Source organism: Truncatella angustata (genome assembly GCF_020726525.1).
Source record: "Truncatella angustata strain MPI-SDFR-AT-0073 chromosome Unknown BKA67scaffold_2, whole genome shotgun sequence".
Classification (NCBI taxonomy): Eukaryota; Fungi; Ascomycota; class Sordariomycetes; order Amphisphaeriales; family Sporocadaceae; genus Truncatella; species Truncatella angustata.
In genome coordinates, this window is record NW_025763382.1 from 2,652,348 (window position 1) to 2,676,118 (window position 23,771).

Sequence of the window (23,771 nt, forward strand, 5' to 3'; positions counted from 1 at the left end):
CAACGTTCTCTCATTAGAGTATCAGGTACATGCAGTGAAATAAGTTGATGCGTTTGCAATGGGCGTAACCTCCTTTCTCTCTATGTACACGTGCCTTGTTTAGTCTAGATGCATCGGTGTTGTTTCTGTCTCCAATATACCCTCCTAGATACATGCAATCAAGATAGCCATCTATTACTATTCTGTCTTCTATGCTGGGAGGATTGCATTTACTGTCGATCAGGTATAGCTTCCCTTATAGGTGCAACATACATGCCCACTTCCTTAATCTCAATAAGTGTGAGCAAATATGAGGCAATGATGCTAGAGGGAGAAAGGTCTAAACATGCCATAATGTCTTTTTCATTCAAAATTGCCACAAGAATATCTTCTATCTAGAAAGGAGATTATCAGGCAAATGCCGGGGATCTGTTAATTCGGTATGATGGATCTGTCTAAGAATAACAAAAGAGATGGTAAAATCTAATCCGGGGCGAACCAGCCCTAGGCGCCGCAACCAACGCAAGAAATATGTCGAAGATGAATTTCGAAGACATCATTGTAAGACATTAGTTGTAACCGGTACGGCTTCTGCCTCTTCGTTTACTGCTCTCCTCAGGGGTTTGTTCAAATTCGACGGTATTCTCACGAGATTTGCGCCCACCGCTACCAGAACTTGACTCTTTCTTCCCCCCTTTCCCGTTCGAGCTCTTATCTCCTTTCTTGCTGTAGCCTCCAGAGTCCGCCATGGTCACTTCTTTTATTGTTCGAAAGCCTAGTCGATGTGAATTGCGAAGTTGCAAAGTCCTCTTTATCTTGAGGTAATATTATAACCCCCGTTGAGTGGACGACTTGAAGCTCTACTGAGATCTTGAAACGTGTGGTTGATCAACTCTTTCTAAGTGTCAGCTACCAGACAAGATCGGACTGTGGCGATATACTTACGCAAACCTCGAAATTTTCAAGCTCGTCCGAGTTATTGGTACTGGAAGAACTCTGTAAAAAAGAATATATTGTGTAGAGGATAGAGCTTTATATAGAATGCTTGAAGATGCAATATCTTTGAAATCAATTCGTGATACCAGGGCGGCCGAGCATATATTTATACTTGAACGGAACTCGATCTTGGATGTGTGGAAGATTATAGGGCCAAGCGCGATTTGGAGCTCATGTCCTGCCCCAGGCAGTCGAGGGTGCCTAACCTCAATCTCGGTACTCTCTTTACCACTTCATAGTCCCGAGAACAGGGTACGGATGGATCCATTTCCACCCACCAACATTCACAGCATACGACGACACTTGATATTGTGCCCGACGTGCCTCAGCAACTTCTAAGTACAGTGTTTTCTTAGAGTCATGCCAAGGACGTGGCATCACTGCAATCCTTCACGAAGGATTACGCACGTAGCATTGTTCCGTGACCTCACGGGCTGTGACCAATGGGCAAGGAGAGGGGCGTAAGGCGTCGAATGAAATTGGTGCGGCCACACAATGCGAGTTTAGGATCTCTTGTCCCGTGGTTATGGTACGCAATACTAGTACGCATTGCTCGATAGCCAGGCAGCGACAGTCACTAAAGCTCACGTTGAGCTACATCACGGGCCTACCCTCAGAGTTTGATGCGCAACCTGGACGGCTCAGGATGCTGTGGATGGCTGTGTCAACGAATTCAGTCAAATCGCATTATCATGTGTCTTGCAAGCAGACCTTTTGATACTGCCACAATTACAGTTATCTTGGTTAGCATATCCCCCTTGCATCTGTTGAGAGGAATGCTAGCTGAATCAAAACTGCCGGCCCTGGCTGCGCAAGGGAATGAGTGGTTGATTGAAGGATCTATTCAGTATTTCGAGCTGCAGGGATGGATATGTCATACGGCCAGTCAATCCTGACTGCAGAATATGTCTCAGCAATGGGGGCCGATGGTGGATCACGGCATGCCCACGATATTGTCTCCACTGGGTAATTGACAATGGTCTTGTCAACGTAAGCATGAATTCTAACAGTATGAGCCAAAAAGTTAGTTCAATTTCTCTGTGCCACGTTCTTACAATATAAGCATCCCTGGCTCTTTGGATCGGTTCTTTTCAGCGCTTATTACTCATGATTGGTGACTATCCGAGGCGGAACCTCCGAAGTGGCGACTCTGTTGATCGCCGGTAGATATGCTTCATGGCTCTCTTGGGGACAGGATCAGCGCTATTGCGTGATGCTTAAATTCGAGGAGTCTCGTCAATAAGCAATGCCGTTGCATGGAGCAGATGGGATTCTCTGGTCCCTGCATTAGCTTATTACTATGCTTTGCGTAATACTGGCAATAGGTGCAGAAATTCTGTCAATTACCCTAGGTTAGTAAAGTTTTGGGGGCCGCTTAGCCACGCAGTGCTACATCTGTTGGTAGCTAAGGCATCCAATCACTTGAGACATAGCCGGGTTCGAGCCTCATTGGGGACAGCCTCATTGCGACAGCCAAGACTCGCCTCCAATCTGACTTCCTAAAGGGAACATTGCACACTCGGGCTTGCAAGAATGGGAAAGACCATATCGGGACCGAGATCTCAAGAATGCAGTGTGTGAACCCGCACCATTCTGGTTCATCCTACCAAGTCTCCAAGTAGCTCGGACTTTGATCAATGAAGAATGATTGGCCCTGCTTCATTTTCCGATTTGCACTCTCTAAATATATCAACTTGGCTCAAGTCACAATTATTGCATGACCATTACTCCGTTTCTCAAGGCGACAAAGCGATCATGTTGGACGATTAGGTAACTTGAGTTGACATGCTTTATCTCACAGCTGTACTTTGTAGGAGGAGGTAGCGCCACAACTGGACGCTAGTCTAGACTAGTGACCATTGAGTACCTCCATGAAATATACCACTCTATACTCGAACTGACTAGTTTTCCCATGGCCTGGGCCTTGCTAAAGAATTCTACCTGTCGCAACTAATATTCATCTCTTTGAAAGAAAATTTATTTGGGGTTTTTTGATCATGTTTTTTTTTAATTTCATGCCAGAGTGCGGCGGGCATCGCAAGCATTGCATCACAATTCCGCCTAGATCTAGGCCAGACCTGCAACTCAACTTGCTCTAGGGCCACGAAATGTACTGTAACACCGCGGCACAGAAGAAGACGAGTCCAATAACAATTTGGGATCCTTGGAATTTAACAAAGTTCCCAACGTAATCACATCGAATACTGTGCCCGGCTGGTTTAATCAGGTGTTGTGATGGGTATCTCATGGGTACACAGAAGCTCATTTATTACCCACCATGTATGGAGCCGAAGTAGTTTTGGCCTCAAAAGGCTGGCCCTCATGCTGCGCCTATCAGCTCTATATATAAGTTCAATCCTCCTCAAAAGCAAATGATCTGATACCAGCGATATGGCAATTAGAGTTCTTAGTAATACGGCATGACAAAGCCCCCGTGCCCACCAGCCACTACTTTGCCAACACGGCGACATCAGTCGAGCTTGGCACAGATATTTAGCGGGTTGCTAATTCGGCCTTGGCCATTCCAACGTCAACTGCTGCCGTTGTGCGGCACCAAATAATACCCATGACCACCGTTTTGATTGTCTGCCTCGGAGGATTGCATCGGCTGATCATGATCATGGTCAGGATGTTTTATGGACCACGGGCTCTGGCGGGGTCGACCGCCGTGCCGCAAGCCACCGGCAGAGGCAGGCCGCAGACCTTGAGTGGGGGACGTACGATACTCCGCCCACCCCTTCTCGGTTCTGGCTGCACTGGCGCCAACAACAAAGCCTGCCACACGGAAGTCCGGGTGAATACAATGGCTCAAAATGTGGTCGCGACTTAAGTTCCTGCTGAGTGCGAGTTGAACTGGTAAGGGCAATGGTGAGGATGAGAGCGTAATCCTACGTAATTGAGGATCCTGTGATGTTTCTCGGCCCTATCAGTATCGTGGGGCCACGTTGAGAAGGAGCGTAGAACGCGGCCTGTGGTCACGTCCGTTGGCTCGGAAGTATCTATGCTTATTACTACCTTTTTAACTGTATCCGCTGCCTTGGTGAAGCATGCAATCTAAAAGCTTAATACGGTGTCATGAAAGCTGGATCAGCCCTACAACACTATTATTTTACTATCAAGCCGACCACCGAAGCGCACACCCTACTAAGACTCGCAACGTGGAGTGGCTGTTGCAACCCGAGAAAAATATATAGGGTGATATTTATGCGATGCCGGCTATCGTCATGCACATGTCGTCTAACTATAGCCGCCCCCATCGCTGTACCACGACTATTGATGGCCTGGCGTTGGTCAAGACAACCACGGTAACCAGACCACCTTAATTCATGCCCTCGGAAGGCATTCTCATGATGTCAAGAATTTTTCTCCCTTGTCTACCCCGTATATAGATACGACTGAGAAGAAGCCAAGCATGAATGCGAACCAATGCCTGTCTCCCCTAGCTCACTACTAAAACTCAAAAATTTACGCACATTATGAAATAACTACCTTTCCTGTCAGATATCTTGACGGATCTTGTCTCCCGAGCGAAATCACAACCCCAGGTTGGGTAAGGGAAAGTCTATCCTTCATCTCAATTAGGTGATCCATGCCCAAGCTCAGACTACTCATGATCCATCGGCCGATGGCATTGACATACGCCTGTCCCATTAACGCGTTGTTGTAGAAAAGTGTACCCAGGCAAAGAACTGTGGTAATTCCGAAGATGGTGTTCCACGTATCTCTCAATCGCGGATCGAAGTTTCTGGCAGCTACCGCGAGGAGCGCGGTTCCAATCTCCAGCAGCACTGTATATTTCCAGCCAAGATTTGACAAGAAAGCACCAATCCATTGGTATAGCCATATGGAGATACCAGTGTCTCCCAGTAAGGTGGCGAAGATGAGGACAATACTCAGCATTCCAGCTTCCAAGGCGCCACCGAAGAGTGTGCGGAAGAAGATATGGTAGATGATGGCAATACTGGCAGCAAGAACTATCGTGAGCAAGGCGTTCCAGTGTCCCAAGATCCAAGTGCGCAGTAAATACGTGAGAAATATTGCGCCAGCGGCGACCAATCTGAACAAAAACTTGCGGCTGCCAGTCCGCTTCCACGCCTCAGTGGTCTGTGCCGGTTTCTCCGTACTCAAATAATAGAGCAAAGGACTGCCATCAGCCTCGAAATTTTCGCTGGTGGTTGACTTATCTTTCGGATATATGATCCCTTGGTAGTAGACTACAAGGCATTTACCAATCTCGACAATGCGCTGACCTTCACCACTCTCGATCTCGTCCTGACTCGGAACATCATTATCATCAAAACGTAGGCCACGAGTAGGTCGCACAATTGGTTGACCGATATTCTCGGGCCTGTATCGCGTGATCATAGGCCAAACAGCAAACTTGACCTTTGCACCACGAAGCCGATGGTGTGCTTCGAATCTGTGGTGTAACTTCAGCTTCCTGATACTTTGCTCCTTCTCTGTGTACTCAGGTTGGCTACTAAGCTCAGTGAGCTCCGCCTTGGTCTTTACCGACTCTACCTTCTCTCTTCTCTCAGCCTCCTCTTTGGAGAGCTTGTATAATTCGTAACAAGCCTGGCCTTCAATGGGATAGTCCATTCGGGCCGCAGGTGTTGCTGATAAGAAGTGGAAGATCGACGAGGAGCGACGCATACAGACATGGAAGTAGGCTGCGTGGGCGATGATGAAGTGTAGCTCTGCATACATGAAGGCTATATCGTTGTTTCTTTTCAACTTCAATTTCTCATACTTAGTAAGATCGTTGCCTTCATCCATGATGTTCGTCAATGCAAATAGTTCCTGAAGGATGTTGGCAGTGTACGCGGTCAGAGAGTCTACCTTCTCCCAGAATAGGTCAGGCACTGCCTTTCCACCCATAACCATATTGATCTCGTGGGAGCGGGCTGCTGCGCGCTGGTAGCCTGCGGCGTAGTTAGTCCACTAACACACTCCACTCCGTGGTCTGATTTCCTTACCATCGTTAACAATGTAGTCGTTGTCTTGTTGATTCAGGTGCTTTTCCTCTTTTGCAGTGGCGCCAAACAGGAGTTCAACATAGATCTTCTTCTCGATGATCTGCGCCAACATACCCACAATCAACCACTTTCGGTTCTTTCTGTCTCGAATAATATGTTCCCAGCCATCAACTTTGTCATTGAACTTGGGGCCGAAAAAGATGTCTTCATGCGCAACTAGGTTGGCATACTGGATAAACTGTGCGTTTAATCTCGTAAACCAGGTTCTATCGTTATAGCTCTCTGGTAGGTTCCTCTTCGCGAAGTAAGTCTCGGACCATTTACAAGATAATTCATATAGCACCAGGTTGTTCTGAGAAAACCAGCCATCATCGTATCCTTGAGGGGGTGGTGTTGAGTGACCAAAGTCAACGCGACGAACTCTACATTCCCGCCCAATGCGAACATTGGCTCGCTTGATGCGCCGAGCCACACCAGGATCGGTTTCCTTATCTGCATTGACTGTACAACCATGGGCACCTGGAGTCGGGGATCGTGGCCCCGGAGTGTGGCCCTGGGCGCCTGCAGGCGTGGAGCTGCTGGTGCCTTCTTGGTTTTTGTCCTTCTTAGGAGCGACATAGCTGTACAGTGTAGTATCCTCATCATCTGGATCGACATGGAACCCGGGTGTGTATAGATCTTCGACGTCGAATTTAGAAATACCAAGACGATGCTCCCTCCGAAGGTATTTCTCAAAGCCTCCATAAGCATCGGGCGGATCCCAGATATTATCGTAGAACTTATACCATAAGTTAGGGAAGAAGCCATAGTCAGGGTCGAACGGATATGTAACAGGTTTTGCGCAATCCACACAGATCTTTGTTGTGCATTCACCGCATCTGAAAGCGTGCAGCTTTTTCCCCTTCTGTTGAGCGCTACCGTTTTTCATACGTCGCGTGGCTTCTTGGTCTGTCCCGCAACTCCAGCAATTGAAAACAGTTGCTTGCACTAATCTGTCAGATGGAGGGAGTCCTACGGTTCTATCGTACGCCTTGCAGACTCTTTCGCACTGAGCCCGCCCACATTTAAAGCAGATGTCATAGTTGCAGGCATTGCAATGTACGATAGTGTCCCCTTCCGCGACACACTGGTTGTATCGCACCACATCAATATTTGCACCGCAGACACCACATTGAGGATGGCTGCTGTCCAGGAATGAGCCGGATTGCGGTACGCGCTGTCGGCAATGAGACTGGGAACAAATGTTGTCACGTCCATCCCTCTGCTCGTCTTTTGGAAGTTCGGTTGTATTCTTCTCCGCTGCCCAAGGTGCCTGTACGTGAGGTGCTTGGTGTATGTTAATTTGCTCGTAGTACCGCCCATATTTCGATTTGAAGAAACTCATTTCCTTTTCTACCCTGTCCGAGTTGAGGTGCTCATTGAGAACCCGTCTGCGAAGTCGACGCCAATCACTCAAGGCATCTTCGCGTTTTTCTTGCAACCACCGGAGAAAAATCGCATTTTCCATAGCAGCATTGTGTGTGGTAGACCTCGCAGTGGCTGCACAGGGACTTGCATTAAACTCGCATTGAAGTCTGGCACTGGCTCCATCCATTTCTGGGACTTTAATTCAACAATCAGACGCTTAAAGGAAGCAGTCCAAGATGAATGATGCTTAGCAAAGATGAACAGCCTGTTAATCGTCGGATGGCATCAAGTCCTAAGTGTGCTCATATAAGAACCCAACAAAGAGCAATTAACATCAATTGAGACATTCCGAGATTCTTGAGGGACAACTGGCCGTTTCCGTATTGAGACCCCATGGTTTACCTGGGACAGCTCGGACAATGCGTACAGGCAGCACCTGGCTAGGTCACATTCCAGAGTTGAAAACAGTGGTTGTCATCCCTTGTTTTGATGGTACAACGAGGCCAACAAGAATATTGACGAGGTTCAAGAATACAATAGACAACGAAAACGGCTTCCTCTTTGTTGGTTCAAATTTTGGATGAAGTGGTCCGATTTTGGCCTTGCGCCATGTCAATACTTGATATCCTAATTAACTGTGTACTTTTGGGTGACTGCGAGAAACACTTCAACACTGGACTTGTGTCCACTCCCACCCGGCGCGGTTTCTTCCTTCAGCCATGTTACTGATCAGCCCACCACGACGCTGTAAACTAAACACTTTTCCTCGGTTGTATTCTACACGACACACTGGTCTAAGTGAAGACCATGGACACAAAGATGGGTGTTTTTCTCGGTGTAGATGACCCCGCGCTTCGGGCTGCGCCTCGCAGCAGGTACTCGCCAATCGGATTGGAGGCTGCGATCAGCCTCATTGTAACAACGCAGTGACGCGAAGAAACGACTTCCTCGACCTTCCCGTCGGCCTAACAGACTCCTTGCGACGAACTATCCTAGCATACTAAATCGAAACGCTCGAACTATACGAGACACGACTCACGCCACGAGCACTGGGTTTCCGACGCGTCACACTTGCACTTCTAACACCGATGGCTGAAGCCTTCGGCGTGGCTGCCAGCGCCCTTGCTGTTGCGGAATTATCTGCCAAGATCGTCAAAGTCTGTGCACAGTACACGAACGACGTCGTGAAGGCCAGAGAAGACATTGAGCGGCTAAAGAGAGAGGTGAGCAGCCTGGGGGATCTAGCCAAGAGTGTGCAGGATTTGTTGGATAAGTCTTCGCAACTCAAAGACACTACACTTGAGAAACTACAAACAAGTCTTGTTGAGAGTCAAACACGTCTGGGAGAACTACGGGCGAAGCTAGTGCATGGGAAGCGAAAAACTGTCATGAGGAAGTTTGGTTTCCGTGCCTTGACATGGCCGTTCAAAAGCCAAGATGTGGAAAAGACTCTCCAGGACCTGGGGCGCTTGACGCAGGCAATCTCACTAGCAATCCAAGTCGACCAGACGTAGGTGACTCGTCTAGAGAAAGGAGATTACATTATTAATACGTCGGAACAGGGGAATATTACTTCATATAGATCAGAAGATAGCGCTAGCAAAACTCCCTATAGCAGACGGAGCTGCATACAATTCTCACGCCGACGAGCACAACCCACAGTGTCTCCCCGATACCCGAATCGAAGTCTTGCGAGAAATATCTGGATGGGCTCAAGATCCACATACAAAGACTGTTTACTGGCTGAATGGCATGGCTGGGACTGGAAAATCGACCATATCCCGCACGCTAGCACATATGTTCTCCGAGAGTGGTGCCCTTGGAGCTACCTTCTTCTTCAAAAGAGGCGAAGGCGACCGTGGTGGAATGTCAAAATTTTTTACGACAATTGCCAGTCAATTAATTCAGCAAGTTCCAGAGATAACCGAGCACGTGCAAGCCGCTATAGATGCCGATCCTGCCATTATCTCGAAGGCTTTGCCGGAACAATTTGACAAACTGATTATCGATCCAGTCTTGAAAACCCTACCTAGAGCTTCCCCCCGTCAGAGTCGTCTATTAATTATCATTATCGACGCACTTGATGAGTGTGAGCGGGAAAAGGATGTGCAGGTCTTTATCAGGCTATTATCCGGCGCCAAAACACTACAGAATTTACAACTTAAGTTCTTCCTTACAAGCCGTCCAGAACTACCTATCCGGCTTGGCTTCAGGGCTATTGATGGCATATATCAAGACTTCATCCTCCACGAAGTTGCAGAGCCGGTTCTCGAGCATGACATCGCTATGTATTTCAAGCACGAGCTTCGCCTGATTCAGCAAGAATTCGATCGAAGCAACTCTAGAGACCGACAATTATCCGCAAATTGGCCAACTAGAGCCGACCTCCAGACCCTTGTCCAAATGGCCATCCCCCTTTTCATCTTCGCGGCAACGGTCTGCCGTTTCATCTCCGACGGTCGAGTAGGAAGTCCAGATGAACAGCTCCAAGAGGTATTACAGTACCAATCCAAGAGTCCAAAGTCTCAGCTAGACGCCACTTACCTTCCTGTTCTGAACCAAATGGTTACTGGCCTTCATCCAAGGGATTTGTCTCGGGTCTTGGAGCGCTTCCACAAAGTTGTAGGGTCGATCATCGCTCTTGCCAGCCCCTTATCTATTTTCGCACTTGCTCAACTGCTCGATATTCCAGTGGCTATAGTCGATGACGCGCTTAGGACGCTACATTCTGTATTGAGCATTCCTATATCGCCGCAACAGCCCGTCCGACCGTTACATTTGTCCTTTCGCGATTTCTTAACCGACCCAGCGAGACGTGACGATCCGTTTTGGATTAACGAAAAGAAGACCCATCATCAACTAGCTATCCAATGTCTACGTATGTTAAACACTTTGAAGACTGATATATGCAAAGTTCGAGCCCCCGGAACATTCGCCTCGTCCATACCCTCGAAAGAAATCAATGCAAAGTTGCCCTCCGAAATTCAATATGCGTGTCGCTTTTGGACCTATCATCTTCAAGCATCCGGAATTAATAATTCGGATATAAATAACGTTTGGGGCTTTCTCTCATCACATTTTCTCCAATGGTTAGAGGCATTAAGCTGGATGGGTAGACTACCAGAGAGCCTTCGTATGGTCAAAGATCTACAACTGTTGTTTCCGGTACGTAAATTGATAATATACGAGCCATGACTTATTAACTTAATAAAATATAGCCATTAGTGTCTCAGAAAGTATCGGACTTTTTGGAAGACTCAATACGATTCATTCTAGCCATAAGCTCGAGCATACAACTTGCTCCCCTTCAAGCATACTCGTCAGCATTAATATTCTCGCCTTATCAAAGCATAGTTCGCGGTATTTATAATCAAGAAATAACGGACTGGATAGCTCTAAAACCGAAAGTGCCTTTAAGATGGGGACAAAATCTCCAAACGCTTGAGGGGCATACGAGTTGGGTCAGTTCGGTAGCGTTCTCGCCCGACGGCAAGCTCGTGGCGTCGGCGTCTAACGATCACACGGTAATCCTCTGGGATGCCGACACAGGCGAGCGACAGCAGACGCTCGAGGGGCACACGAGTTGGGTCAATTCGGTGGCGTTCTCGCCCGACGGCAAGGTCGTGGCGTCGGCGTCCGACGATCACACGGTGATCCTCTGGGATGCCAACACGGGCGAGCGACAGCAGACGCTCGAGGGGCACACGGGTTCAGTCAGTTCGGTGGCGTTCTCGCCCGACGGCAAGGTCGTGGCGTCGGCGTCTGGCGATCACACAGTGATCCTCTGGTATGCCGACGCGGGCGAGCGACAGCAGACGCTCGAGGGGCACACGGGTTCAGTCAATTCGGTGGCGTTCTCGCCCGACGGCAAGGTCGTGGCGTCGGCGTCTGGCGATTACACGGTAATCCTCTGGGATGCCGACACAGGCGAGCGACAGCAGACGCTCGAGGGGCACACGAGTTGGGTCAATTCGGTGGCGTTCTCGCCCGACGGCAAGGTCGTGGCGTCGGCGTCCGACGATCACACAGTGATCCTCTGGGATGCCGACACGGGCGAGCGACAGCAGAAAATCGATATCGGAACTGTATCCTACAGCCTGAAATTCGATATTAACAACAAGCACATTCTTACCGATATTGGAACTTTCGCTATTCATAAACCAACTGACACCTTACCAGTTAGGAGCTCTCAAGCCCAGCCTTTTGCACCAGACTCCGCGGCCTCTAATATGGAATGTGTTGGCTACGGTATCAGTCAAGACCAGTACTGGATTACCTTGGATGGAAGGATGATGCTATGGTTACCTCCGGCATATCGACCGGGAACGTCCGTTATTAACGGCTCTACTATTGTAATTGGTTCCAGTTCCGGTAGAGTTCTTATTATACGGCTTGACCGGTATAGTGAGGGTAAAATGTTCAAACCGCTTCACTAAGATCAGTCTCTCTTTATCGTCCTCTTATTTCTTGTATCTTTGCAAATTAGGGGTCCAGGGAATAAGATCTATTTATCTTCGAGCAATCTTGTTAGAAAAGCTTCTAGAATCTTCTAGTATTATCGATTTTTACATTAGTTATATGGAATAGTCATTACGCAATAACCTGCTTATGACATAGCCGACCTTGGGTCTTTAACATTCCTAAAAGGTGAAAGACGGCATTTATCACTATGCCTGTGGAATCTGCATGTCGTGTATTTGGGACGGCCTGACCCCTGACTAGCAGGATCCATACACCAGCCTTACCACAGGCTGATCAGCTGATCAGCCTGATAGTCAAGCGCTATAAAGCCATGCTCCACGAAAGGGACTCGCAGACCTTCTTTTACTTCTCTTTTTTTCTTCGTGGTTTTCGTTAATAGAAGCACCGGCCCTTGGTAGTTGGCTTCGTCCCTACTTGCCCTAATGCTCGCCGTGACAGTATGCTAATAACTACGAATTGACTAGACTACCTCATATTAGGCTAATGGAAAGTACCGAAACTGAGCTGCCCCACATCCTGGCGCGGGCTGGCACTGTGTGAGCGCCAAGCTCCAAAATTGGCTGTTCTGACAATGAAACCTGCACCGTGAACGCGGAAGGCAATAACGTTACCAACTGTATAATAGATAGTGATGCATAAATACCATTTTCGTAAACATCCTAGGCGACAAATGAGGTCGCTCCACTCACATTGTCACCATACCGTTTTTCTGACTTGGGGGCTGACATGCCAGTATCTATATTCGCTAAACCAAGGTTACTCGATTATGGCAAGACTGAACCATGATATAGAGAATTCCATTCCGATTCAAATCAGTCTCTCCCCGTACTACGTACAAGGAAACGGGTGATTAAGAGCTGTAGTCGGCAATGTATGAATAGTAGCTCAATTCACTGAACATCACATCCCCGTTTCCTCTCTTCTAAGACAAGAATTAGACCTTAGAAATACCACAGAGATTCATTAGATAGCCCCAAGATCTGAGTTACACAGAATATGACCCGAAAGTCTCCTCTTGAGGCTATTAAGTACGTTAAATGGGTTCCTATCCGCGAATCGGCTTGTTCCCGGCGGCCCAGGCGGGACTCCCCCTCGAAAGGGTTCTGAGGTCGGACGAGGTGAAGTTTGTCTTAACCAATAGATTTGCTAGCTTCATGAACCCTTTTTGTGAAGTAGACGTTCTGACTCGAAATTTCCTCTGCGCTTACCAACGGGAGTACAATATGAAGACGGTAAGTCGTGGGTCTGACTGGATAAGGCAGATTTGACGTACTAATTGTGGGAAAATTTTGGTAAACTTCGTGTTTGAATAGCCAGACGCTCCGAATCTGGGGCGAACGTCCAAAGACCCTGGGATTAGCATCACTTCCCACATAGTTCAAAAGTCGATGCTGCCATACTTTTGAAATCAAAGCTAGGATGGAGGCGCGTAGGTCTTGGAATCCGTTTGCGGTTATTCGTCTATTTACGTCTGCTTCGATCTCATTTCGCAGATTGGAATCGACGGACATATGGCGGCCAAATGGATAACAGTTGCGGCGATATGACTATGTCGGTCTTCAAAGATACAGACCAACGTCATCGTGCCGTCTCCGGCCTGCTGCAATATGGTTTACGTCCATTATTCGTCGCCTTAGCTCAATGTAAGCGTCCTTGTATCTCCATAGCCAGTTAAATGTTGATCTCAACCCACCCGTCCTATTACGGTATGTGGGTACCATAATCATCTACGAAGTTGTCAATCTTCAGTTCGATATGGTATAATCCCCAGGCCCTTTCGTCCAACAGGGCGCGCACTAGTGATGATGAAACTAAAAATTATGAACTTAATTCATGATCATCTATGGTGCTTATCCCGTACATCGTTGGGAAAACGGCGAAGGAATCGGTCAAAAAATAGCAGGCTAGCCAGCTTCTGTTCAAGATGGACATCGCTGTTGTGTATACTGAGATTAGCGCTGACCATATCTTCCTGAAAATGGCCAGAACTATACACCGGGTTGTGCAAAGGATAATGGCGGAGGCTTGTAATCCAGACTCTTCGGCGAGTCCCCGCCCACAACCTATTCCACTCGGGAAATATGTGCAGCAGCGCTCTCTTCAAGTAATTTGCACTGATATTAGCTGGGACAGCCTCAGAGGCCATCACTGCTTTGAAATAATTGCCGTGGTTGTCCTTTATTTGGAAAGTATCCCGGTAGTGTCGGGCCAAAGTAATTAAATTGTCGCACTGTGCGAGGAGACTGCGAGCTCCGTCGTTATCGCGAATGTCCTTTCTTCCGCGCCAGGTAGAAAGACAGTGCCGATTATTGGCAGAGTTGAACCAAACTTGTCTCTTGCAATATATATGGGGTTTGCAATGTGGACATTACAACATTGACTACATCAAAATTGTCACCACTAGCATCCAGATCCTAGTTATCATCAGGGCGGAGCTTCCATCGCGAGTCTGAAGCGTTGATGAGTCCGAAACGATCGGCATGGGCCATGTTGAAAGGTTTGTAAGTATTAAGCTACAGGATGGTAGGTCTAATTGTGTATCGTTGTGTTGTGACGGACGAAGTGGCAGCTATGTGTGATATACACCCAAATCACACGATCGCTAGCAAGTGACTAATCTCAAAAAGAATTCATATTTAAAGTTAAAGAACTTCTTTTCATTAATGACTTCTTTTTTTCTTCTATGAGGGCTCCCATAAGACTAATCGTCGATGCCAAGTCGTCTCTGCAAAATATGCTGGTTCCGATAGCATTGATTCTAGAAGAAGGCCATACCCTTATTATCACACCTGTTTACATACTAGGATGTAAGCATGACAACAGAGCCTGAACGGCAGGCAAAATAGACCCAAGTCAATTGTTGGTAAATCAACCATAAGCAAGCCTCTGTTGATTCACCTGATTACTGATTGATAATCGCTTCGTCTAGCTTCCGGCGTGCCAACATCAATCAAGTTCACGAAACACTGTGAGACATATATGCCTTCAAGTGTGATGAATGTGTTGGCCACTAACAAGCATCAGCACACATGGTGCTGAGCCGCAGACCGTTTATCAACGGGCGTATTCAAGTACAGTGAGAAGACTGGCTCATAGCAAATACATATTAAAAAACCGAAAGAGAATTACCAATACACATATTTCAGTATATGTTTTGGTGACAATACCCAATCTGTTGATTTAATGATGGACTACAGAAGCATTCCCGGTTCTCTCGCAAATACCTCCTCCATCTCTCTAAGATGTTTGATGGTTCGTGTGTTTTGCATACATGCTCGGAAGTCATGGTATTGGTATCAGAGTTGTCCTTTTCGACTTCGAGCCTTCTTTTCAGATTCTTGACCTCGGTCAGATCGGGTTTGGAGCTTGCCGCGGAGAATGCTCAGTTCAAGCCTGGCCACGTTGTGACTACCTCCTCCATAGCTGGAACCATCTTGAAACTCATTTGCTAAAGTATTCAGGGCGATCTGAGTGTTACTAAGAGCTTATGTGTCCCCCCGTTCCCCCCGGGAGTAATGAATTATAGGGAATTTCTGTTGGACGAACCCAAGTCGACTTCATGCGTTAGGCTGGCCCAGAAATACTTGAATGGCTTACAGTTGTTCTTTTTTTTTTTTTTTTCCGCATGCTACATAGATAATTTGAATTTGATTGCTCAGAGCAGCAATTAATTTCTCACATTCCTCACTGGTAAAACTCAGCTCCTTTTGCAGCTGTGCTATTTCGCTCACATCAGACATGTTAGCAATTCGGCAATTTGGGGTCGAGTTTAGTAGTCAATATATCTTATTCTCTACGTCATGCTGGCAAAATCTCACAGGGATTGGATGCTCGGAAAGAAACAGTGTAGAAAGGAGTAAGAGGCAGGTGTACATGAAACTGACCGGTGAAGCTCGGTTCCGGTCAACATATGTCATATGATGTCGAAGATGACGCGATGTGCAATCAAAGAGGACGAGAGAGAAGTGGGACGTCAAGTCACGGTCATACAATGTCAAGGATATATGTAATGTAATGGTGCCAACTGAAATCCGTTCAAGACAAGAACGTACAGCAACATACCCAAGATCCCTACCACATATGAGCACCTATCGTTCAAAGTACTCAGGTCTAAGAAGGATAGTTAATATTGAGGGATTGGCAGTCATGAGCATGTGAACAAGCCCCGTCCCGGAGAACCGTTGCCGAAATTCGCACGCCTTAACACACCTGGTTCGAACAAACTATACCGGCGTAGTCCAGCTTCATCACACTAGTCTAGGTTCAAGATCTTAGACATAAAGCACAAGCTCAAGGTGAATAGATTATTTTGATTTCTCTTTATGCGACGTTAGATTCATTTTGACTCGTAAGCAATGGTCTTCCGCGACTTGGAATTTCGACACATGCCACGTTCATCGTCATACCCCGTCTCGCTATGCTCATTTGATTCAAAAGATCACAGAATCTTACAACTCCCCCTCCATTTGGTATCATCAACATACGCCCTCCAAGGCAAACCGCAAAGCCAATATATACAGAGTGCAGCTGAAATTCGACCATGCGTGTTCGGGTCGCGCCTCATCAGGCTCTGAGTCGGTCAAGCCGGCAGTTGGGCACCTCCAGACTGAATTACAACATGCGGCGGCGTCTTGTGAAACAGAATTGCGGATCGACAGATTGTACGCATTCGCTCCCGGTAGCTGCTCGCGATTTTTCGCTGCTCATGCGGATGGTCAACATCATTGGCAGTACCCTGGCACGTTATTGTCACCGCTTCGACGCAGTTCCACATTTGTCATCATCTTCATCCTCCGAGTCCGACTCTTTGACCGGCGACTGCAGCTTCTTATCTAGCAATGTTTCAAGTGGTTGCGGTTTGCCTGAGGTCGAGTCGCTTCTCTTATGAACATCTTGGCTGCCTCTGCGTCCTAATCCGGTCTCAAAGGATGATTGCACCGTCGGGGTGTTGGCCTGACTCCCACCACGCTGACCATGGTAGTGGACAACCTGGGGAGGGCCCTGTCCGTCCTTGGAGCCCAGGAGGTGTTGCGGGTATGGGTTCAGATCTTTGCTCGAAGTAGAGAAAGTTGAGACTACAGGCTGATGGTAGCCATTACTACTAGAGGTACTATCAGTAGGGGTATGCCCGTACTGAGGGCCATGCTCAGCCTGGGTCGGAGTACCCGCCTCGTTCGGAGATCCTGGGCCTTCAGGTTGCCCTGTCAAACTGTTCATGCCGCCTTCAATGTCCCGTAAAAGACGCACATACTCTTCCGGTACCAGGCCGCTCTCTTGTGTCTTCGGGTCTTGTGCGACCAGCCAGCCTTGTCCATGTCTGTAGGATACCCATATGATTTGACCCTCGACCAAGGGCAATTCGTTCTCATTCTCCCTAGCGAAGTCGAAAAGTGCAACAGCTTTCCCGTGCATTTCCTCATCAGGTGAGGTTATGGTGAACTGGTAATCCCTCGAATACCGAGACTCATCGTAGGCATTGAATCCTGGCGACGAGGCAGCGCTTGAAGCTTCCGATTCCGATCGATACCCGGCATCGTGCTCAGCATATTGCCGCGGCCTTTGTTCTTGGAAAGACCCGTGGGTAGAGTGTCGTGCCTGACCAGGTGCATAGGTGACGTATTCGCCGCCGGGTCCATTTGCCTCCCCCCCTTGACTTACGTAGTACCGCTGCGGTGCATCTCCACTTGTTCCGGCATAAAAGCGTCTGTCACTGTCGAAGTTTTCGGGGTTCGTTGTAGAGGCCCGCCCTTGCTCGTGTGATGAGCGCTCTCTGCGGTGCGGCAGGGCTGCGGAAGACGATTTGTGCTTTTTGTGGCGTGAACTAACTACCGGGCTGGCCAGGTCCTCATCCTCACTCCACGGGGGCCCATCACCAAGATGGATGGCCGCCAGGTCCCCGCCTTTGCCCAGGCCACCGTCTGATGTCCATTCCCAGCCCAGCTTGCTCTCCCAGGATACCGGTGGGTCTGACAGTCGGCGTGATTCGCTCATAGGTGTACTCATACCCGATGGTGGTCTCGAGCCTTCCGGTGGCGGCCCATAGTGCATAGGATGCACCGGCGGATATGCGAAGTCCCTCACCACGGTGTAGGTTAGGCTGGAGTGGAAGATCGGGAAAAGGTAGGAAGCGGGTCGCGATCGCGAGGGGATTGAGCCTGTCGAGTACTGCGACAGGCGATTCTTCGAGGCGTGCGACATTGGGCGTGAAAGGTTCGTGCGACGAGGGGCCGCGGGCGGCGATGTGATGAGTGGAGGCAGAGCGGGGTGATTAGGATTTGGATTGAGACTTAGATTTGTATTTGTATTCGTACGCGAGGACGGAGAGGTAACTGCTGGTGGGGAAGTCGCTGGTGATGAGCTGGGGGACATAATTGCGGTCATTGTTGGATTGGATTGGACTGGTGACGTCGGCCTACCCGAGAGAATGTGTATCCGTAGAGGAAAGAAAGTGAAGCTTGTGTCACTGTAGTGGCCAGGCTTGACTATGGCCGAGCCGCCTGCGCCTTGCGATGAGAACAAACTTGGCCAGCAAGATGGTTCCAGGTTCTGAATCGGACAGTGCCAAGGCGGGGTTCTGAGCTGAATTGACAAAGGCCTTCAAGACTGTGACAAAAGACGATGAGAACTATAGCGTTGTGAGCTTGCGCTGTGTTGGTGTTTGTTATTCTTGTTTGTGCCTGTGCTTGTGCTTGCTTGTGCTTGGGATGGCGGGATGGGCAAGGGTGTCAGCATAAGCCTAACCTTAGACTAATGCTATGTTTAGATACCGGTCGACGGTCCGTACCAAGATACGTACGTACTGTAGGCAGATAGGGCGAGGTACAGTATGTAAGGTAAGTGAGTTGCGACAGTTCGGCTCGGAGGGGCAGGGAAGGGGAGCCGTGAGGTAAGGTTAGGTTTCTTGCAAAGTATTAAACGGATGGTCGCAGAGGACACCGCAGTCGCGAGAAGAGGTGTTACAGCGACAGCGACAAGACAAGACCGGACAAGAAGAAGAAAAAAACCAAGCAGAAGGACGCGAATGCGAAATATCAAAAATTGGCGACGTTGAAGTTGGAGTGGGGAGGGCAGGCAGGCGCAACTGCTTATTGAGTGTAAGGATATGAGTGGTAAGGATTGGATTGTCAACTTTGAGCGGACATCGGTTCGCTTCCATGACCTGACTCCAGTTCTTTCGGTCGCTGCAGTCCTCAAGAGGTATTCAAGGCCTAGTCTAGGCTCGCTGGGGGCGCTCACTGCACGCCCGCTGCAATTGCGTCTGTATGCCCATCCCATGCCCTTGTTCCCATGCCACCACGGCTTCGTAGCCTTTGCCAAATATGGGCAGAATCAAAGAGTATGGAGTCGATCTAGTGCCGCTTGGGTCAGGCCGTTCGCTCCGCTTAATGGCTCGTTCCAATTCTCAATGCTCCTGGTATGCTAAATAAGCGCGTGGTGGAGCGATCCTACTGGTCGCCCGTTGCAAGTCGAGCCCTTTGACGAGATCGAGAAGGCCGGGTCAGCGCATTCGAGAGCGCATTCGACGTGAGGGACTGCCGCGCTGCTACCTTGTGCCTTGGGGTTTGCGGGTTAGTTTGGGCGCGAAGAGAATACCATTCATTGAATGGCAAGCCGACTTGTCAATTCTTGTATGGGTGGATTCAGTTCCCATAAAAGACAAAAACCACTCCGGTTGGCTGCGCAACGGTCGTCCGAGGCAAGTGGTTCTTTGTCTGATTGATGTGATGGTTGTGGTTAGAGACTAACTAGTCCAAGGTTAACTAACCTACTACATACAGTACAGCATCTACAGTACGGACGGCACTTGTCGTTTTACACAAGAAAGGTTATAACCTTGAAGACAGATGCAACTCCCCACGGCAATCCGGTTATAAAGTCTAGGCGTGCCTGTACTGTGGTTCACCACCATCTGCGAAAGTTGTTTTTCTACAGTCTCCAGCCGAACCCGTGACAACCATGCCGCGAAAGAGTTGAGACGACCCATGATTGACACATGGCCTCGATGTCCCATGCACACGGAATGAGGAATCTGAGCGTCACGGTTTTGAGACAAGCATAGCCTTCTGCAGCACTGTAATCCGGCACTTTGACACACGCTATCTTACCGTCAGACGAGGCTGCAATTCTAACCTTCCGTCCTCTCTTTACATACTCACTGCCAACTGAACTTTTGTCTGACAGCAGCTCGGGCTCCGGCGGCTGCTTTGCTGCGAAATCCACTTTGTACAGGACGAGCAGCACCTCAGACAGCAGAGTCCCTTTTCCCAGGTCCCACAAACCTTCTCTGATACCATGCGGTGCGCTGCGGATGAAACGAGCGAGCCAAGACAGGCTGTGGACCGTCATGGTCTCTGCTGATCTGGTGTAAGTCGTATCTGATTCAGCTGTACATAGAGTCCAGTCCGTCCAGGCTGGGATAGTAAGTCTGGCTCAAACCAATGTTCCCGCATTCTCTCGTCGAGAGTCGGTGCATGTAGCATTTGGCCAGAATGTCACGTGTGGCTTTGTTTCACGATATGCAAGACGGTGCATTGAGGGATTCTAGTTGCAGAAATAGAGTCAGCTTAATGCAAGGCGGGAAACGCTAGGGGTTAGTCAATACCGCAGGCTCGCGTAGGACGGTGGACGGAGCGACGAGATTTTTGTTGTGAACTAGTAGGTAATCCTAATAATACCTTTCAAGCATACTAAAAAGAAAAGAACTACGCATCAAAATTGAAAAGCAAGCAATTTTCGGTCGGGATCTGAATCAAGTATATGAAATCGCCCTGACAGCGTGGGTCTCAACCAAATAGTTCCCGAAACAAATGGTGCAAACAGCCAGGCCTACATGCGGAACCGTCAGCATGGTACACCAAGCAGTGACATGGCACAATCAAGCAGCAGTTAGCGGGGTAAGACTCAGAGGGATCACATTCGCTAAGATACTGGCGGTCAAGGTCAAGAGATACTTGTTTCCTACACTCTGAGCTTGAAGATATCGAGATCTACCATCTGTCAAGTCCAAAGAATCGGGATAAGTGACCGACTTGTGTAATTTCAGTATAAAGGCGCGACCAGTACGCGCAAATCACAATCCTTGAAGAGGCGCCTGGCTCCGCCATCAGGAAACCGACGCTAGGGGATACGCTTGGAGAAGACAGCTATCAACTTCTTTGAAAGGTGTTTTCATACCATGTACATGTATGTTTGGTTGCTGTCTCTTTCCTCCAGTTCCGCAGACAGAAATACCGTCGACATACACACTTGTAGATGCAGGTAGGTGTGTAGGTACGCAGTTATTGAGATCATCCAAGCCTTGATTATGTAGTCCTTGATCTGCATTGCGGGTACGGATCCCGTATGAACGTGAGCCCCGAACTCGACCAACCTTAGGCTGGTCTACTAGTAAGACCAAAGTCGCTGGAGGCCGACCGCCCTTATCGTTATCGCCCATGGATCCACCGCTCAGCACAGCACGAGTGGTTTTGACTCCTGGCAGACCTAGTCTTGGCCTATCTTTGCGTTGCGGCTCCAAGCTCCCAGTTCTTAAATTTCTTCTCGTCAGCCATTCCTGCCAGACAACAAAGCAAAGCTTCAACTCCAAGACTCTAAGCACGTTCCGACTTGGAGCAATACAACACGTTTCCGCTTGCAATGGGATACCACACATTTCCAGTATGAGACTGGCAGCAGACCAAAGGCATAATCACTAAGCGGTCTTGCTTCCACTGCCTTGTTCCAAGTGTCTTCTTTTTGCCAGGTAAGCCAATCAATTCTGCTACTGTTTCATTCACCACACATACCACCCGCCTTTTTTGTGATGAAAACTTATTGGAGCTGTCTGACCTCCTATGGTGACACCTTTATATTACCTATACGCAAACTTCTGAATTATTGAGCTATCTTCCCTGCCTTAACGAATTTTGATTTTTTTTTACCTGTGGACTTGGACACTAACCGTTCTTGAGATTTACGCACGGTCTGCTCGATCCCAACCTCGTCAATCTGTGAAAAGTCGCCGGTTGTCTAATCCACTGGTATCGCTTCCATTCAATCCATTGAGACGCTGTGCATCCTGGATTATGGACGTCGTGAACGGAGGCGTCGCGCACTTGGCGCCGGCACCAGCGTCATCAACGAACAGCGATCGACCGGATCCAGGCGGTTACAAGCTGAAGTTCTGCACCGTTTGCGCCAGCAACCAGAACAGGTAGGCCACAGCGTGTATTCATCTCCGACAATTTCTCTAACAGCAATACACAGATCTATGGAAGCCCATCTGCAGCTCTCCAAGGCACAGTACCCGGTGATCTCGTTTGGCACGGGTTCTCTGGTCAGACTTCCTGGCCCAACCATCAACCAGCCCAACGTCTACCAGTTCAACAAGACATCATATGACAGCATGTTCAAAGAGCTACAGTCGAAAGACGAGGACCTCTACACACGCAACGGTCTGCTCAACATGTTGAATAGAAACAGGGCGGTCAAGTGGGGCCCTGAGCGTTGGCAGGATTGGCAGATTGGCATCCCACGACTGAATCATGTCACCGACCGGGGTAGTGATGGCATTGAGGGAGGTGTAGCAGACATCGTCTTGACATGCGAAGAGCGCTGCTGGGATGCAGTCATTGACGATCTACACAATCGAGGGGCCCCTTTAAACCGGCCTGTACATGTCATCAATATAGATATCAAAGACAATCATGAGGAGGCGTCCATTGGAGGAAAGGGCATTTTAGATCTGGCAGACTCCTTGAATAAGGCCGCCAAAGAGGAAAGAGAAGCCGTGGGCACCATCACATTCGATATGGCTACGGCAGCTGGCCGGGCTTCGTTTGATGAGAGAGTACCGGAGATTATTGGCGAGTGGCAGGAGAGATGGCCTAATCTACCCGCGACATGGACATTGGCCTGGTTCTAAGGGGCTAAATTTTGAGCGTCTATGCAGATGAACGTTGTCCATTTTGTGTCCTGTATTGGCCTTTTGTCCTTTTTGTTTTACTCACGAGAATTCTTCGAGTGATGCTTGTATTTGAAGACGATATTCTCTATGGCGAACACTTGCTAGCTCTGGCGTATTCATGCGGAAGCGGTGAATATACCGACTCCTCATCGTCCCAGTCTGACAAATGACGTCTCCAGGAATGAGCCTACAGTATATATTGAGGCAATGGGTCATTATCATGAAGGGAAGCGGTCTTGTCGTGACATTGTCGGATCGCTGCTGTGTCTTGGTTTCACAAGGTTGCCGGGTGAAAATCCGTGGCAAAAATTGTACCAACTACCCATCGCAAGCATCAGAAGCTAGGAGATGGTAATAAGACTACCCCCTGCAGTTCCTGGTCTTGAGGAATTTATGTGTGCTTACGAGAATCAAAGAGGGGACACCAGGCTCAGCTGTGCGTGCAGCAGCGTGGTGGGTTCGACACTCCAGCGGAACACAGACATGCAGAGAGAGGGAGGCGGAGAATGATGGACTGCCTGCTAGCTACATCGAAACCATCTGCATGCACATCTTGTACTCAAAATAGCTCCAACTCGTTTGCCTTTCCTTTTCTGCACTTTCCTCGCATAGTCGATCGATATATCAAAATTGAATACTGATAACTCGAGCTGACTCCCACCCCCCACCAAACACACCACAGCAATTACCTGCCTTGCTGGAGAACAACGGTATTCTAGCCAATGATTGGCATCAGGCTTCTACGAGAAGCCAGTTGACCAAAACAGCGCCGACATTGATAGCACAAACAACGAAATCGACCAATCCAAGCCTCACCGCCCGGCGCGATTGCCTACAAAAAGCACTTGTTTAGGAATCTGACATGGCCAGTCACTTCGGGCGATCCTTATGTCCGCTACCCGCTCGTCGGACTTGCTTCTGAAGAAGAAGAAGAAGAAGAAGAAGAAGAAGAAGAAGAAGAAGAAGAAGAAGAAGAAGAAGAAGGG

General features: G+C 48.6%; 6 protein-coding genes across 6 annotated transcripts; 3 read left to right on the forward strand and 3 right to left on the reverse strand.

Annotated features, from left to right (window-relative positions):
* Nucleotides 1-3,368: 3,368 nt before the first annotated feature.
* Nucleotides 3,369-3,885, forward strand: BKA67DRAFT_553900 (uncharacterized protein). Its single transcript, XM_046101944.1, has one exon. It carries the CDS (start codon nucleotides 3,542-3,544, stop codon nucleotides 3,803-3,805), a length of 264 nt encoding a protein of 87 aa, XP_045961216.1. The 5' UTR covers nucleotides 3,369-3,541; the 3' UTR covers nucleotides 3,806-3,885.
* Nucleotides 3,886-4,449: 564 nt separating this feature from the next.
* BKA67DRAFT_688357 (uncharacterized protein) lies at nucleotides 4,450-7,997 on the reverse strand (the record flags this gene model as incomplete). The annotated part of the gene is made up of 2 exons (XM_046109072.1): nucleotides 5,952-7,997; nucleotides 4,450-5,897 (listed from the first exon to the last, which is right to left on the reverse strand). Exons 1-2 carry the CDS (start codon nucleotides 7,543-7,545, stop codon nucleotides 4,450-4,452), a joined length of 3,042 nt encoding a protein of 1,013 aa, XP_045961217.1. The 5' UTR covers nucleotides 7,546-7,997.
* BKA67DRAFT_619081 (uncharacterized protein) lies at nucleotides 7,998-11,959 on the forward strand. The gene is made up of 3 exons (XM_046105455.1): nucleotides 7,998-8,868; nucleotides 8,921-10,523; nucleotides 10,577-11,959. The coding sequence occupies exons 1-3, from the start codon at nucleotides 8,447-8,449 to the stop codon at nucleotides 11,792-11,794; spliced, it is 3,243 nt and encodes a 1,080-aa protein (XP_045961218.1). The 5' UTR covers nucleotides 7,998-8,446; the 3' UTR covers nucleotides 11,795-11,959.
* Nucleotides 11,960-16,130: 4,171 nt separating this feature from the next.
* BKA67DRAFT_553909 (uncharacterized protein) lies at nucleotides 16,131-18,279 on the reverse strand. The gene is made up of 2 exons (XM_046101945.1): nucleotides 18,257-18,279; nucleotides 16,131-18,198 (listed from the first exon to the last, which is right to left on the reverse strand). Exon 2 carries the CDS (start codon nucleotides 18,036-18,038, stop codon nucleotides 16,590-16,592), a length of 1,449 nt encoding a protein of 482 aa, XP_045961219.1. The 5' UTR covers nucleotides 18,039-18,198; nucleotides 18,257-18,279; the 3' UTR covers nucleotides 16,131-16,589.
* Nucleotides 18,126-19,370, reverse strand: BKA67DRAFT_176869 (uncharacterized protein). The gene is made up of 3 exons (XM_046095254.1): nucleotides 18,641-19,370; nucleotides 18,257-18,443; nucleotides 18,126-18,169 (listed from the first exon to the last, which is right to left on the reverse strand). The coding sequence occupies exons 1-2, from the start codon at nucleotides 19,113-19,115 to the stop codon at nucleotides 18,301-18,303; spliced, it is 618 nt and encodes a 205-aa protein (XP_045961220.1). The 5' UTR covers nucleotides 19,116-19,370; the 3' UTR covers nucleotides 18,126-18,169; nucleotides 18,257-18,300.
* Nucleotides 19,371-21,904: 2,534 nt separating this feature from the next.
* On the forward strand, nucleotides 21,905-22,743 carry BKA67DRAFT_532225 (Ssu72-like protein; the record flags this gene model as incomplete). The annotated part of the gene is made up of 2 exons (XM_046099497.1): nucleotides 21,905-22,032; nucleotides 22,086-22,743. 2 exons carry the CDS (start codon nucleotides 21,905-21,907, stop codon nucleotides 22,741-22,743), a joined length of 786 nt encoding a protein of 261 aa, XP_045961221.1.
* Between the last annotated feature and the right edge of the window lie 1,028 nt (nucleotides 22,744-23,771).